The 14,247-nt window shown below is 49.0% G+C and overlaps 1 protein-coding gene across 2 annotated transcripts in view; it reads right to left on the bottom strand.

Moving 5' to 3' along the window:
• RELB (RELB proto-oncogene, NF-kB subunit) overlaps positions 1–14,247 on the bottom strand; it is a 28,870-nt gene that overhangs the window by 1,040 nt on the left and 13,583 nt on the right. For both annotated transcript variants that reach the window (XM_059382181.1, XM_059382180.1), the window contains exons 4-10: positions 11,067–11,224; positions 9,690–9,781; positions 9,371–9,502; positions 7,866–7,970; positions 2,907–3,122; positions 2,093–2,161; positions 1,894–1,971 (exon numbers count right to left, since the gene is read on the bottom strand). In XM_059382181.1, the coding sequence (XP_059238164.1) occupies positions 1,894–1,971; positions 2,093–2,161; positions 2,907–3,122; positions 7,866–7,970; positions 9,371–9,502; positions 9,690–9,781; positions 11,067–11,224 (850 nt within the window). The remainder of the gene's footprint in view (positions 1–1,893; positions 1,972–2,092; positions 2,162–2,906; positions 3,123–7,865; positions 7,971–9,370; positions 9,503–9,689; positions 9,782–11,066; positions 11,225–14,247) is intronic.

Here is a 14,247-nt window from a genome sequence, read left to right on the forward strand (position 1 = left end):
CAGCAGGGCTGGGAAGTTTTTCCAAAAAATAAAGAAGTTGAAGAGGCTCTAAAGTCCTCCTCCTCCAAATTATAGAGACCACCCCAAAAATGAAATCCCCACACACAGGAGACCCAAATGAGAAGTCCCCAGGCCCCAAACTGGAAGGTAAAATTATGTGGAGGTGTTCAATTATATAGAGGAGAGTCTTTCTCTGAGACAAGACAAACCTCACCAGCAAAGGTGTCTTATGCTTATCTCAGAAAGAGACCCAGGGCAGCTGGGTCTCTTCTCCAGGGACTCTATCTCCCAGCCTCCCTTAGAGCTAAATGTGGTCATGTGACTAAGCTCCTCACTGGAACATAGGCATGAAGGCTGGAACTTTGGCAGCCATCTTGGACCAGGAGATGGAAACTGTGAGTTGAAAATGGCAGAAGCGTGCTTGGGTCTCTGATGATCATAATAGCCTCTAAACCATCTCAGGACTATCTACCTCTGTTTACCTGAGAGGAGAAGTAAAAGTCTAGCCTGTTGAAGCCCCTGTTAATTTGGGGTTTGCAATGAATACAGCTAAACATGACCATAACAAATGCAGGGGGCATTCTTGTCTGTCAAGTTCCTAAGATCTCCTGAGCACTAACTCTGTGCCAGCCACTATGCTAACTAACTGTGTGATACAACCTCACTAAGTTCTAAAAAGGACCCTAAGAGGTAAGGTTTCCATCTGAGAGATGAGATCCCAAAGAGATCCCACAGTGGCTAAATTCAGGCCTCAGAATCCAAACTCAGTCTAATTCCAGAGGCCATGCTCCTAACCATTATGCTATCATGCCAGAGCAGCTTTGTCCCAAGGATTGGGGAGGAGGGCCTTTAGGCACTGGAAAGTTGGGGTGATGGAGGAGGTAGATGAATGGCAGATGGCTAATGGGGAGAGGCTTTGGGAATAGGGGATGGAAGGCTGGCAAAGCGGGCTAGGATTGGTGGTTGCTATGGGTGGGGCTCTGAGCAGTGGTTACCAGGGGCAGTGGGTAGGGGGAACAACAGGTAATCCCTGAAACCTCCAGGGTGGGACTGGCTGGAGTGGTCCAGGCTCAGCAGACTCTGAGTGGTTGACTGTCAGAGGTCAGTGGGAGAGCTGGGCACCCTGGGGTAGCTGGGTTCTTAGGCGGAGTGTTCTTAGAGCCAGTGGTCAGTCGGTGGGGAAGCTTCTGATCACAGCCAGACAGGGCTGCAGCTCCCAGGAAGTGGAGGCTGGCGTGTGAGTTGAGATGAAGACACGGGGAGAACAGACCAGAGGGTGGTTGGGCTAGAGACAGGCTCTGGATTAAGGTTGGCTGGCTCTGCCAACCCTTCCCGTTTATCTACCATCCTCTCCTGCTACCTGCTCTACGTAGTGTTTCATCACTCATCTGTACAGCTGCCCGGATACAGCTCCCTGCTCCACCGCACATGTGGCGACCTCAGCTGAGAAACTTCACCTTTCTGGGCCTGTTTCTTCACCAGTGAAATGGGGGGGTGTGGTACGATTTTGATTCAACAAGTAGACCTATAGAATGCACTTATGTGCCAGTGATATGGTGTCTGTAAAAATAAATGCGTTAAAATCTGAAAGGCCAATGAGGAAGGTCTATGGTGAAACTTTTCAGGGGAGCAGCTGAGGCTCGGAAAGGTGGAGCAACTTGGTGGGGTTCACACAGCCAGTGAACAGCCCGGCAGACATCAGAGCCTCCTGATGGTATCCAGAGCTGTTCTTCTTTCTACTTCATGCTGCTGCCTGAGATGTCAGTTCCTGACCTTGGGGGAGTTTTGGGGGAGCTCCTGAAGAGGCCAAAAGCAGGGCTGCAGCTCACACTCATCCCACTTCAGAGAGCAGGAGCTTGCCCTCGGCGGGGACCCACTTGCGCTGTGACCCACCTGAGCTGGGGTTGGGCAGGAAGTGATCCAGGAAGGCTGGCTTTTTCTTCCGCCGTTTGCTCTCGATGCCATGGGGGTCTGAGGGAAGGCAGAGATGAGAACCCCTGGACCCTCACAGCCCTTCCTCCCCAGCCTGGGGCTTAGCCATCCCCTCCCAGGAACCAGAAGATGGGTGTGGAAAGGGGCAGAGGGGACACACCCGAGCTCTTCAGCTCCCCAAGGACGTCAGGTATCCCCCGTTTCCGCTTCTTGTCCACGCCATAACTGTCTGTTCAGGAGATAACAGGGGCAATGTTATCCATCAACAATAATAATTAAGACTTAATTATAGAGACTACTTAGAAAGTCATTGAGCTGTTCTAGTTCTTGGCCAACTAATGCAAATAGATATCCACATCTTAATCAGAATGCAACCCAAATCCACTTCTGTGTTGTTCCTGGGACACTGCAGCATGATCCTGCCTCAGGACCTTTGCACTTGCTACTCCAGCTGCTTGAAACCCTATTTCCGAACTCCCACTACTTCCCCTGGAGAACTGCTTAGTCAACCCCACATTCTCAGCTCAACTGTCCCCTCCTCCAGAAAGCCCTCCCTAACCTCAAAGTCTGGGTCAAATGCCCCCCTGAGCAATCTGAGTCTCCTGAGCAATTCCATCCCAACTATAGGACTGTGAGACTTATGAGGATGGGGCTGAGGCCATCTTGGGTCACTGCAATGTCCCTAGAACCACCCAGTACAGGGTCGGGCATGAGCAGGCATGCTGAGAGAAGAAATCATCAAATACTCCCCAAATGCCATCAGATAGGTACTATTACTTCCACTTTGTGCAAGAGGAGACTGAGGTTCAGGGAGAGACCAAGGACACATAACCAGTAAGAGGGGGAGCCAGGAACCGAACCCCAGTCGGTGCAGTCATGAGGCTGTGTTTTACTTCTGCCTCTTCTTCCCCTGTCCCCTTTAGGCCAAAGACCTTGTCTCTGGGCAGCGGGTCACCCTGGATTGCTGTGGTTACCATGGTCCCGAGGCAGGTACGTGAAGGGCAGAGGCTCACTGCAGACCCCGTCAGTAAGCCGCTGCAGGAAGACGTTCACGGTCACAGGCTCAACGATTTCCAGGTCCTCATAGGGTGGTGTCTTGAACACAATGGCGATCTGGCGGTGCACATCGGCCTGGGAGAAGTCAGCCCGGCCTTCCCAGGAGGCCCTGCTAAACACCACCGATATATCCTCTGGCGGGAAAGTGGGGACATCAGCTGAGCCAGGATGCTGGCCCACCAGGCCCCCAACTCAGTCAGCCTCCCCCCAAATCAATACTGATATTCTCTTTAAATATATATATATATATATTTGAAGTTAAAATACATTTGATTTTAAGAGAGCTCCATGCCCAACATGGGGCTTGAACTCACAACTCCAAGATCAAAACTTGCACGTTCTACCAACTAAAACGGCAAGGCACTCCCAATGTTGATATTCTTAATACTAAAACTAATCAGAGGGGCACCAGGGTGGCTCAGTTGGTTAAGCATCTGACTCTTGGTTTTGGCTCAGGTCATAATCTCAGGGTCATGAGATGGAGCCCCCCATCGGGCTCCGTGCCCAGCACGGAGTCTGCTTAACATTTTCTCCCTTTCCCTCTGCCCCTTCCCAACTCAAGCGCATGTGTACGTGTGCTCACTCTCTCTAAAATAAATATTCTTTTAAGATTTTATTAATTTGGGGCGCCTGAGTGGCTCAGTGGGTTAAGCCTCTGCCTTTGGCTTAGGTCATGATCTCAGGGTCCTGGGATTGAGCCCCACATCGGGCTCTCTGCTCAGTGAGAAGCCTGCATCCCCCTCTCTCTTTGCCTGCTGCTCTGCCTACCTGTGATCTCTCTCTGTGTTAAATAAATAAATAAAATCTTTAAGAAAAAAGATTTTATTTATTTATTTGACAGACACATCACAAGCAGGCAGAGAGGCAGGCAGAGAGAGGGGGAAGCAGGCTCCCTGCCGAGCAGAGAGCCCAATGCGGGGCTTGACCCCAGGACCCCAGGACCCTGGGGTCATGACCTGAGCTGAAGGCAGAGGCTTTAACCCATTGAGCCACCCAGGCACCCCTATATAGTTTTATATATCATCTCATTCAATCCTTTTACTAACCTGAGAGGCAGGTAGAATTAATATCCTCACCACATCAGATGCTCCCCACCATCAGATTTAGTGATTCACTAAGGGGACTCATGGGACTCAGCATATAGTCATACTCATGCTATGATTTACTTTGGCAAAAAGATACTAGCAACCTCAGTAAAGGAAAGTATGCCTGCATGAGCTTCCAAGAGTCCTCTCCCCGTGGAGTCACAGAGAACACGCTAATCCCCCACCCCCAGTAACAAACTATGACCACACACAGGAAATGCTAGCTATCAGGGAAGCTCACTGGAGACTCAGTTCCCAGAGTTTTTATTGGCACCTGATTATATAGGCACTCTCTGCCTGGCATATATCAAAATGTCAGGCTTCTAGAAGCAGAGCCGGTGTTCAGCGCAAACCACATTGCCCATACAAACAGTTTAAGCACCATGAGTCCCTCTCATCAGTCAGGGAATAGTGGGAGTCCTCTCAAAATCCAAGTTCTCCGGGCGCCTGGGTGGCTCAGTGGGTTAAGCTGCTGCCTTCAGCTCAGGTCATGATCTCGGGGTCCCAGGAGCGAGTCCCACATCAGGTTCTCTGCTCAGCAGGGAGCCTGCTTCCTCCTCTCTCTCTGCCTGCCTCTCTGCCTACTCGTGATCTGTCTGTCAAATAAATAAACAAAATCTTTAAAAAAAAAAAAAATCCAAGTTCTCAAAAGCCAGCCAAGATTCAACCTTGTAGGCAGGCCTTTCAAAGGATAACAGTCTCAGACCCGCTATATTAACTCTTTGACACGCCCATTTTAACATGTGGAAACTGAGGCGTGGAAGAGGAAAGATACTTACCCAAGGTCACACAGCTGGTAGCAGAATAGGATACAGTATGCTATTCTGCCTGTTGTTTCTTTTTCTTGTCTTATTGCATTGCCTCTCATCACACTAATTTCATCTACAGAGGCTTTATATATATCACACATACACAGATTGCCTCTGAGTCACACAACAATCTTATGAAAAAAAGTACCTTTAGGAAACCCATTATATAGAGGACGAAGCAAAGGCACAGAGACATGAAGGCACTTGTCCAAGGTCACAAAGCCAATATGTGGTGGAGCCAAGATGGGAATCCAGGTGGGCTAGAGCTCTTTGCCACCAGATCCTAAGGGCTTGGGGAAGTAACCTAATATGTCTGTGCCTAGTTTCCTCACCTAAACAGAAACAAAATCAGCACCCCTATCTCACAGGCTTGCTAGAAGGGTTAAGTAAAGGTGCTCCAGCCCACATTAAGTATGATTGCTTTTATTAGGATTATGCAAAGTCCTAGCTTCAGGCTTGGCACTCAGAAATTCTCAGTATATGCTAATTCTTTGCAGTGTAGTTCTTGGATAAGTGAGATCCTGTCTCATCCTAACACCAACCCATAAAGGGATAAGGGAAACAGAGGCTCGGGGTGGTGAAGTCACCAGCCCAAGGTCGGCCAGTGAACAAAAAAATGGAACAGGACTCACAGCTGCCTCAAGTTATTCACACACATGTGGAACAGCTTCCCTGCCCTTCCCCCAGCTCCCATGATCCTAACAATCTTCTTGGCATTCCTCAGATCTTGGCTGAAATATCACCTCCTCTGGGAAACCTTCTAAGATGCCCAGCCCCTACCTGGTCTTCCTATTGTTTTAGCTTTTCTGTCCAGTCTTCGTGCTCAGTCTTCTTCCCTCTCAGCAGAACTCACACTTGTAATTCATGTTTCTTTCCCTACCCCCGCCCCCCACACTAAACTGGGAGCCCTGTGAGAGCAGAGCCCGGGCCTGTCGCTGTCATCACCGTGTCGCAGCACTGCCTAACACAAAGGCCCAGCACAGAGGAACCACTCACCCTCCAGGTGCTCATTCACTCAAAATTTTATAAGAATCTTCTCCCACTCCTAGGCATATATCCAAGAGGACTGAAGACAGGTTTTCAAACAAAAACTTACACACAAACATGCGAATGCTTGTAGCAACACTTCATGACAGCCAAAAGATGGAAACCACCCAAATGTCCACCAACTTACGAATGGATAAACAAATCCAATATCCATACGATGGAGTATCATCCCACCATAAAAAAGAATGAAGCACTGATCCGTACTATCATGTGAAAGAAGCCAGCCATGCATCGCCACCTAGTGTAGGATTCCATTTACATGAAATGCCCAGAAGAGGCAACTCCACAGGCAGAAACAGATCAGAGGTCGCCAGGGACTAGAGGAGGCAAGATGGTGGGGTGACTGCTTATAGAGCAGAATGGGGTTCAGGGTTTCTCTCTGGGATGATGAAAACATTCTGGAACTAGGAAGTTAGCTGTGCTAAATACTGCGAGTGTACTAATGCCACTGAATTTTACACTTTAAAATGTTTTGTTTTGTTTTGTTTCAATTTTTAAAGAGTGGGAACTTGTGCCCCCCCCCCAAAAAAACAAACAAGTAAAAACATTTTTTCTCTGTAAAAAGAAATGTTTTTCCCTGAGAACTTCATCGGTGCTTGACCTTGGACTGAGCAGTTTGGGGGACACAACGGCTCCCAAGACAGTCCTGCCCTATACAAGCCAGTGGGGGGAGACAGATGTTAACCATAGAATCACAGAGCATGAGAAAGGATGGGAAGGGATTCCTGAGGCTGAGACAGTTTCTCCCACTCTGCTCCCCTCTTGTCCCATTGGCCTTGCCACTGGCCTCCAACAATGAGACCTGTTACCACCCCAGGGCCTATGTACTTGCTGTTCCCTCTGTGGCATCTCCTTACATAGTCTTCTCTCACCCCACTGGGTAAAATTGTGCCCACAGCCCCCCCAGCCATTCTTCCCTATCCCCTTCCTCAGAATTCTTTTTCTCCAAATACTACTTTTCTCCATCTTCCTGAAGCTTTTTCAACTCTCTTTCTCTTTTATTTTTCCTCCCAGAAGAATGATTAGGAGCACAGACCACCTGCATTCAAATTCTGTCTCTTCCTGCCTAGCTGTGTGACCTGGTGCACATTACTTAACCTTTCTGTGCCTTAGTTTCCTCCTCTCTAAAAGAGAGGTAATAATTGGATCTACCTTATAGAACTGTTAGGCAATCATATGAGCTAACAAGTGAGGTGTAGAAAGTGCTTATAACAGAGCTTGGCACACAGGAGAAGGAAGAGACATAGACCTCTTAGGTTAGATCACTAGGTGGTGACATTATTCATAACAGAATCACAGGATAAAAAATGGAGAGGATGTAGAAAAGATCTATACAGTAAGAGGGAAAGCTCTCTCCAGCCAGGCAATGCTTGTGTGCACCTACTGTTGGCTTTTTTGGTTTTGCCAGCACTGGGCTTGAACGCACAACCCTGAGGTCAAGACCTGAGCTGCGACCAAGAGTCAGAGGTGTAACTGAGTGAGCTGCGGAGCTGCCCACACCTATTTTTTTTTAAACCCTATTTGAAGAAAAGACATTTGAATAGACATGAATGGAGGAGATACTTCTCCAGTCTCCATTTTCTTCATCTGCAGCCATCATCCAGCCCCGATTAAGAATTTATTTACAGGACTCCAAGATTTTAAGGTCAGGGTCCCAGGAGTCGGTGGTAGGGAGCACAGCCTGGCACATAGCATGGCCAGCACACACAGCTCTGCATCTTTGTACACGAACCAGTGAGTGAGCAGCTCTGTGAGTGAATGAACTGATGATGGGCTGTTTGTAGTCTGACTCCCAAACCAGGGTTTTGGATCCTTCCACTGCACCACCCCCATTAACCAGCTCCACCTCATGCTTCACCTCCAGGCTTCCTGGCTCCCCCATGCAGGGCAAGCCACCCGCTGGTATTCCGCCCACGCGCTGTCCCAGGTCCCTCACCTTTCTGCACCTTGTCACACAGCAGGTAGAGCTCCTCGCCACCCGTGCACGGCCCACTCTCCTTGTTGATTCGGCAAATCCGCAGCTCTGATGTGTTTGTGGACTCTGCAAGTACCAGAGTTAGTGGTATATAAGAAAGGACGAGAATTCAGTCATCAAACCCTCAGCAGGTACCCCGTGGGTGCCCACCGTGCGCCATGCAGAGATGAGAAATGGAGAAGTCAGAGGGCAGGGGCGTCTGATCCTCCTGGGGCCCGGTCCGGGGAGAGAAAGAAGATGCTCAGACAGATGAGTTGATGGACAGTTGCAAGTCCTCCAGGCTGACGGCCCAAAGGGAAGCCATCAGCCCTCAGAGGAGAGTTGGTGGGGTCAGGGGTCAAGACCATTAGTAGACGAGGATTAATGGTGTGAAATCCGTAGTGGAGACCCATGGTTTTCGCCCGTCTAGCAATCCCAGACCATCCTCTGTCAACAGCCCCTTTAGTTCCTTTCTAGGAAACCGCCTCCCTGTCCCATTTCAGTCCTGGGGACAGGATAGGGCGGAACCCACTCCCTAGCTCAGCAGTGATCACATGCTCCAAACCTGGCCAATTAGAACATTGCCTCCACCTGACCATAGCTGATTGGTCACAGAGGAGCACATAACTCAAACCCAGGCCAATGAGAAACAGCCCTGAGGCTCCAGCCAAAAATACTGGGTAAAGGAAGCTCTCTTTGGGCATGGGAAAGAGGTTCCAAGATGTAGGATATAAGCCTAGAGCTGCATACAGTCATTTTGTCCCCACCATGGATGGGCTGTGCCAAAAATGACTCTAACTTGAAGGAAGTATAGCTGAAAGATGGAAAGAGATCCTTAATGACATCATTGAGCACCTAGATACAGCCAGACCTGAAGCACTTTACTACCTCAGATCTTTTAAATTAATGGAACAAACAAACTGGTTGGTGTTTTTTTTATTTTCTCCTTCAGATCTTTTGAATTGGAATTCTGTCATTTGCACCCACCTGACTGGATTGATTTCTCTTCCCATTTTGATACTGGTGGCAGTCACTGCAGGCGCTAAAACCTAACAGCCATTCCCAATCTTCTCTTTCATACCCATATCCCCCTGTAGAAGATGGAAACCCTAAATATTTGCTTTCCCAGACTCCCCTACAACTAGGGGCCACCATGAGACCAAGTTCTGGCCAATGAGACATAAGCAGAAGTCTACTAGGAAAGAGGGGAGATTCTGGGGAATACATTATATTCTGTATAAAAGAGAAAATTATTACTACTCATGTTGCCTCTTCCCTAGACTTGCCTAGTATAGTGGTACAGATTGTGCACTCTATAATACAAGAAGGCCTCATTTCCATAGGCCACCTAATAAATGCTGAACACTGGACTTAGGCAGTGTACAGCCTGCACTCCATACAGCCTGTTTGTCCATGCCATCGTACATGGGCCTTTCCAGGACCTGTGGCCAACAATATCCCTGATACGCCCCGCACCCTAGACTCACTCTTGTCATAGACAGGCTCGGAGAGCACGGGGTCCATGCGGCGCATCTGTCCTTGCTGGTCCCTGTATGAAGCCTGGAAGCAGATCCTCACGACATTCATGTCTACCTCCTGATGGTTCTTCAGGGAGCCGGCTATAGGAGAGATATGGGGATGCCGAGGGTGGGGGAGGGAGACTCTGGCAGGGAGATGGCAGACAACGAAGGGAGGGGGTTGGGGAGATAGCGGATACCAGAGAAGGGAGAAGGGGGGGAATGGGGTGGCAGAGGGCACGAGGGGGTTCAGGAGGACAAGACAGTCAGGCTGGTTGCAGGGCCTCACCATTGTAAGGGTCGATGCCCAGCTGAATCTTGCGCTCGATGGCAGCCTCAATCTCCTTCTTCCTCACACATTGGATGCCCAGATTGTTAAAGCTGAACAGGGAGTGGGGAGGAATGGGTGAAGGGAGGCAGTTGTGAAGAGGCAGGTTTAGCTCTAACTCCAGCAGAGAGGCTGCCTCGGGGCTCACAGTCTCAAGGGCCCCAGCATTGGGAGGGGCCTGGGGTTTCAACCTCTCAGGAGTGTTGGGGAGTCTCGAGAGTACCTGGGGGTGCCCCTCATCTTTACTGCACGAAAACACGGGGCCGCCTCCTCCAGAAGGAGAAAGCGGCAAGGGAAACATCACTGCGATGCCAACTTTTAAAAAGCCCATCAACACAGCAAGGATCAAAACATCTGAGAACGCTCCCTACTGGGGAAGTTATGAAGAATCAAGCACTCTCCCCCACGGGTAGGACTGTTAACATAATCAGCAATTACACTGAGGACAATATGAGGGCATTCATTCATTCCACAGTATTTCCTGAGCACCTACTGGGTGCCAGGCAGCGTGTGGGGGGACCCAAGGGGGACACAGCGGGGAACAAAAGAGACAAAATCCCTCCTCTCATGGACCTTACATCTTTGCTAAATTTTTAAATCACAGAAAGTTTACATTGAGAGTTAATCGCTGAAGTTAGAGCCAGCGAGTTCGCCTCTAGGAACTGATCCTAGAGAAGAAATGATATATATGTAAAGCCACGCGTTTAATAATAGGGCCACAGGAGCACGGAACTATCCTAAGGGCCCATTACTAGGCGGCTTGTTCAAGTAATGGTGTACAGCTGTATATTGGAATACTATGAAGCCAAGAAAACGGATGAGCTCAAAATGCCTAAAAACAAGGTACAAATGTCTGCTACCATTTGTAAGGGGAGAAAAATAATAGACATGCATAGCATATTTTTAATTGCCTCCAGGAAGGACCACTGACAGCTGCATGACCAAAGGTGGAAGGAAATTTGCTTTTCACTATACAGTCTTTCTGAACCTTTTATTTTTTTATTTATTAAAAACGTATAAATTATTAAGCGAGAGAAAGAATGATCTTGCAGTGAAGTCAGGTCTGGAGTCAAATCCCTGCTCTGCCATTCCTCCAAGTCTCAGTTTCCGCCTTGACAAAATGGGCATAAATACAACTGTGTGTGAAGGTGTGTGCAGCAGGGCCCCAGGCCCAGGTACACCCCTCTACCCCTCGACCCCGCTGCCGGGCCCAGCCTTGGTCTCCCCACCGAGGAATTGCTGTGGGGAGAATCTGGCCAAGCGGCCCCTTGCCCTAAGGTCTCCCTGGGCACCTCCATGATCTGGGGTGAAGGGTTGGGGGGATCAGGGGTCGAGTACCTGTGCCGAGGGCTGACATGAGGCCGTAACCTCACCCTGCAGACGCCGTCGGTGCAGTCTTTCCCCACGAGGCTGTGGGGGTGGACTCGGTGAGGCCAGTCCTTCCACACCAGGCAGGCAGTCACCTCCACCTCCCGAAGCCCTCCACAATCCCGGAGCTGCAGGGAGACAGGCGCATTTTTGGGGTCCCCTGGCAGACACCTGCACCCATCCCAACTCCCTGGGGCTTTCTTCAATAGCTCTCCAAGCTTCTCCCCCAGGATGATGGAAGGGGGTTTGCTTAAGACCCTTCTGAGATCCTAAACCAAAGGCTTCTCTGGCTGCTGGTCTGGGGCCTCATAACATCAGACCTGCCCTGCCGATGTGCGTTCTTCAGCCACTATGAGTTTTGTTTTGTTTTTTAAAGATTTTATTTATTTATCTGACACAGACAGACACAGTGAGAGAGGGAACACAAGCCGGGGGAGTGGAGAAGGAGAAGCAGGGAGCCCGATACGGGGCTCGATCCCAAGACCCTGAGATAACTGGAGCCGAAGGCAGATGCTTAATGACTGAGCCACTCGGGCACCCCAGCCACTATGAGTTTTTAAAACCTTGGATGCACTCAGGCTCTTCAAGTACTGCCCACAGAGAACTTAATAATGACTGGGGAAGGAAAGCACCTTCACAACGGAAAACCCACTGGACACCATCTAAATCAGGTGACCAAGGGCAGCAGCACCAATACTGGGCCCAGATGACCTGGGGAGACTGACTGGGTGCCCTGGGAATGCACGACCTCACTTCTGTGACAGCCCTCCAGGAGTATGTCACCCGAATCTCACCGTGACTCCTCAAATGAGCCCAAATCACGGGTCATCAGGTGAAAAAAAATCAGTGTCGCAAAAGACAATAAAAAGATGGGCATCATATTTCGGTGAAAATCGAACAAATAGTATCTTTTGACCTGGCTGGTAATCACATGGTGTATACCTATACAAAATGTAGAGAGCTGTACATGAAGATTTGATCAATTGCAACTTGATTAAAAAAAAAAAAAGTGTGTGTGGTGGGGAGACCACAGAGACATGACAACCGAATGCAATGTAGGCTCCTTAACCGGATCCTGGATTGAGGAGGAAGAAGCCACTAAGAAATGTAACACATTGGATGACACAATGGGATACCGTTAGTTTTCCTAGGGATACTAATAATTTTGTCACCACGTGGAAGCTTATTCGCAGGAGGTGCCCACTATCCTACTATCCCGCTATCCCACTATCCCGCAGGGAAGTAATGTGATATTGACAACACACGTGCAAATAGTTTAGCAAAAACAAGGTGTGCGTGTATCCGTGTGTGTGTGCACGCGCGTGCGTTCGGACAGAGGAGTGTGACAGAGACAGCGAAGGTGGCAAAACGACAACCGGCGGATACAGATTAAGGGCACACAGATACTCATTGCATTGTTCTTCCCATTTTTTTGTAATTAAAAAACGTTTCGTCCAAACTCATTAAACTGGATTCATTAAATATGTGCGATTTTGTATATACACATGATAGCTCAAGAAAACTTTTTTTTTTTAAACTACAAAAAGAGATGACATTTTTGTTCAAATGTGGGGAAAATTTGGAGCCTGCACTTAAAAAGTATGAGACAGGGACGCCTGGGTGGTGTCCAGTCCTCTGAGCCTCCCACTCTTGGTTTCGTCTCAGGTCGGGAGCTCAGGGTCATAGGATCAAGCCCCATCTTGCCCTCCCCACTTAGCTCCGAGTCTGCTAAAGTTTCTCTCTCCCTCTCTCTCTCTCTCTCAAATAAATAAATAAACCTTTAGGGCGGGGCTCCTGGTGACTTAGTCCATTAAACTTCTGCCTTCAGCTCAGGTCATGATCCCAGGATCCTGGGATCCAGCCCTGCGTCATGCTCCCTGCTCAGCTGGGGGCCTGCTTCTCCCTCTTTCCATCCCCCAATCCCCCCTCATTCTCTCTCTCTCTCTCTCAAATAAATTAAAATCTATAAAAAATAAAAATAGAAAGTATGAAATATCCTGTTATTCCAGATTTCCGATTCTATTTTTTTTTTTTTAAGATTTTATTTATTTGGGTGGCTTAGCTTGTTAAGTAAGCATCTGCTTTTGGCTCAGGGACCAAGCCCCAGGTCTCGGGTTCTTCACTCAGTGGGGAGCCTGCTTCTCCTTATTCCTCTGCTTCTCTCTCTTTCTCTGTCTCTCATGAACAAATAAATAAAATTTTTAATAAATAAAAGAGGGAGAGAGAGAGCCCAAGCAGGGTGAGTGGGACACAGAGGGAGGTTGAAGCAGGCTCCCCGTTGAGCAAGGAGCCCAGTGTGGGACTCAGTCCCAGGACCCTGGGATCATGGCCTGAGCCGAAGGCAGCCGCCTAAACGACTGAGCCATCCAGATGTCCCATCTAGATTCTCTTTAAAAATAAAGTTAGTTAAGGCACCTGGGGCAGGAGTTCATGCTCAGCAGCCTCCAGCAGGAGCAGATAGAAACCAGCCCTTTAGACAGGCCAGACCCAGCCCAGATCCACCTGGCTTTTCTGGGTTCCCCACTAGGACCTGCTGGCATCAAAGAACCTGTAAAGCCCTTCTAAAAGGGCTTTTAGACGTTCTTCTTAAAAAGAATTTCTAAAGCCCTTGCCCACGCAGAGACAAATAAGTAAACAAACCAAAAAACAATGAATGAATGCATCTCTGTGGGGGAGTATCGCCCTCTAGGGGACGTTTTGGATATTGGGGGGGTGAATTGGGTTGACACAGGGATTTGTGTGTCACATCCCACAGCCCACATCCCACAGCAGGCAGGACCTGGGACCAGAGACGTCACACAGCCTGCAATACCAGGGACGGTCCCACACAAGTCCTGCAAGACTTCCGATCATCCCACCAACACTCCCACTGGGGACAAACCTATTTAAAATGATCAGAGCCAAGATCCTAGCCATTTTACATACATAGTCCTTTTACCCATAATTTTAAACAAAGATTTTTATTTATTAATTTGACAGAGAGAGAGAGAGTGTGTGAGCACAAGCAATGGGAGCAGCAGGGAGAGAGAGAGAGAGAGAGAGAGAAGGAGGCTCATCACTGAGGATATGGGGCTCCATCCCAGGACCCTGGGATCATGACCTGAGCCAAAGGCAGATGCTTAACCGACGGAGCCACCCAGGTGCCCCTCTT

Source organism: Mustela nigripes, chromosome 17 (genome assembly GCF_022355385.1).
Source record: "Mustela nigripes isolate SB6536 chromosome 17, MUSNIG.SB6536, whole genome shotgun sequence".
In the NCBI taxonomy this organism is placed as follows: domain Eukaryota; kingdom Metazoa; phylum Chordata; class Mammalia; order Carnivora; family Mustelidae; genus Mustela; species Mustela nigripes.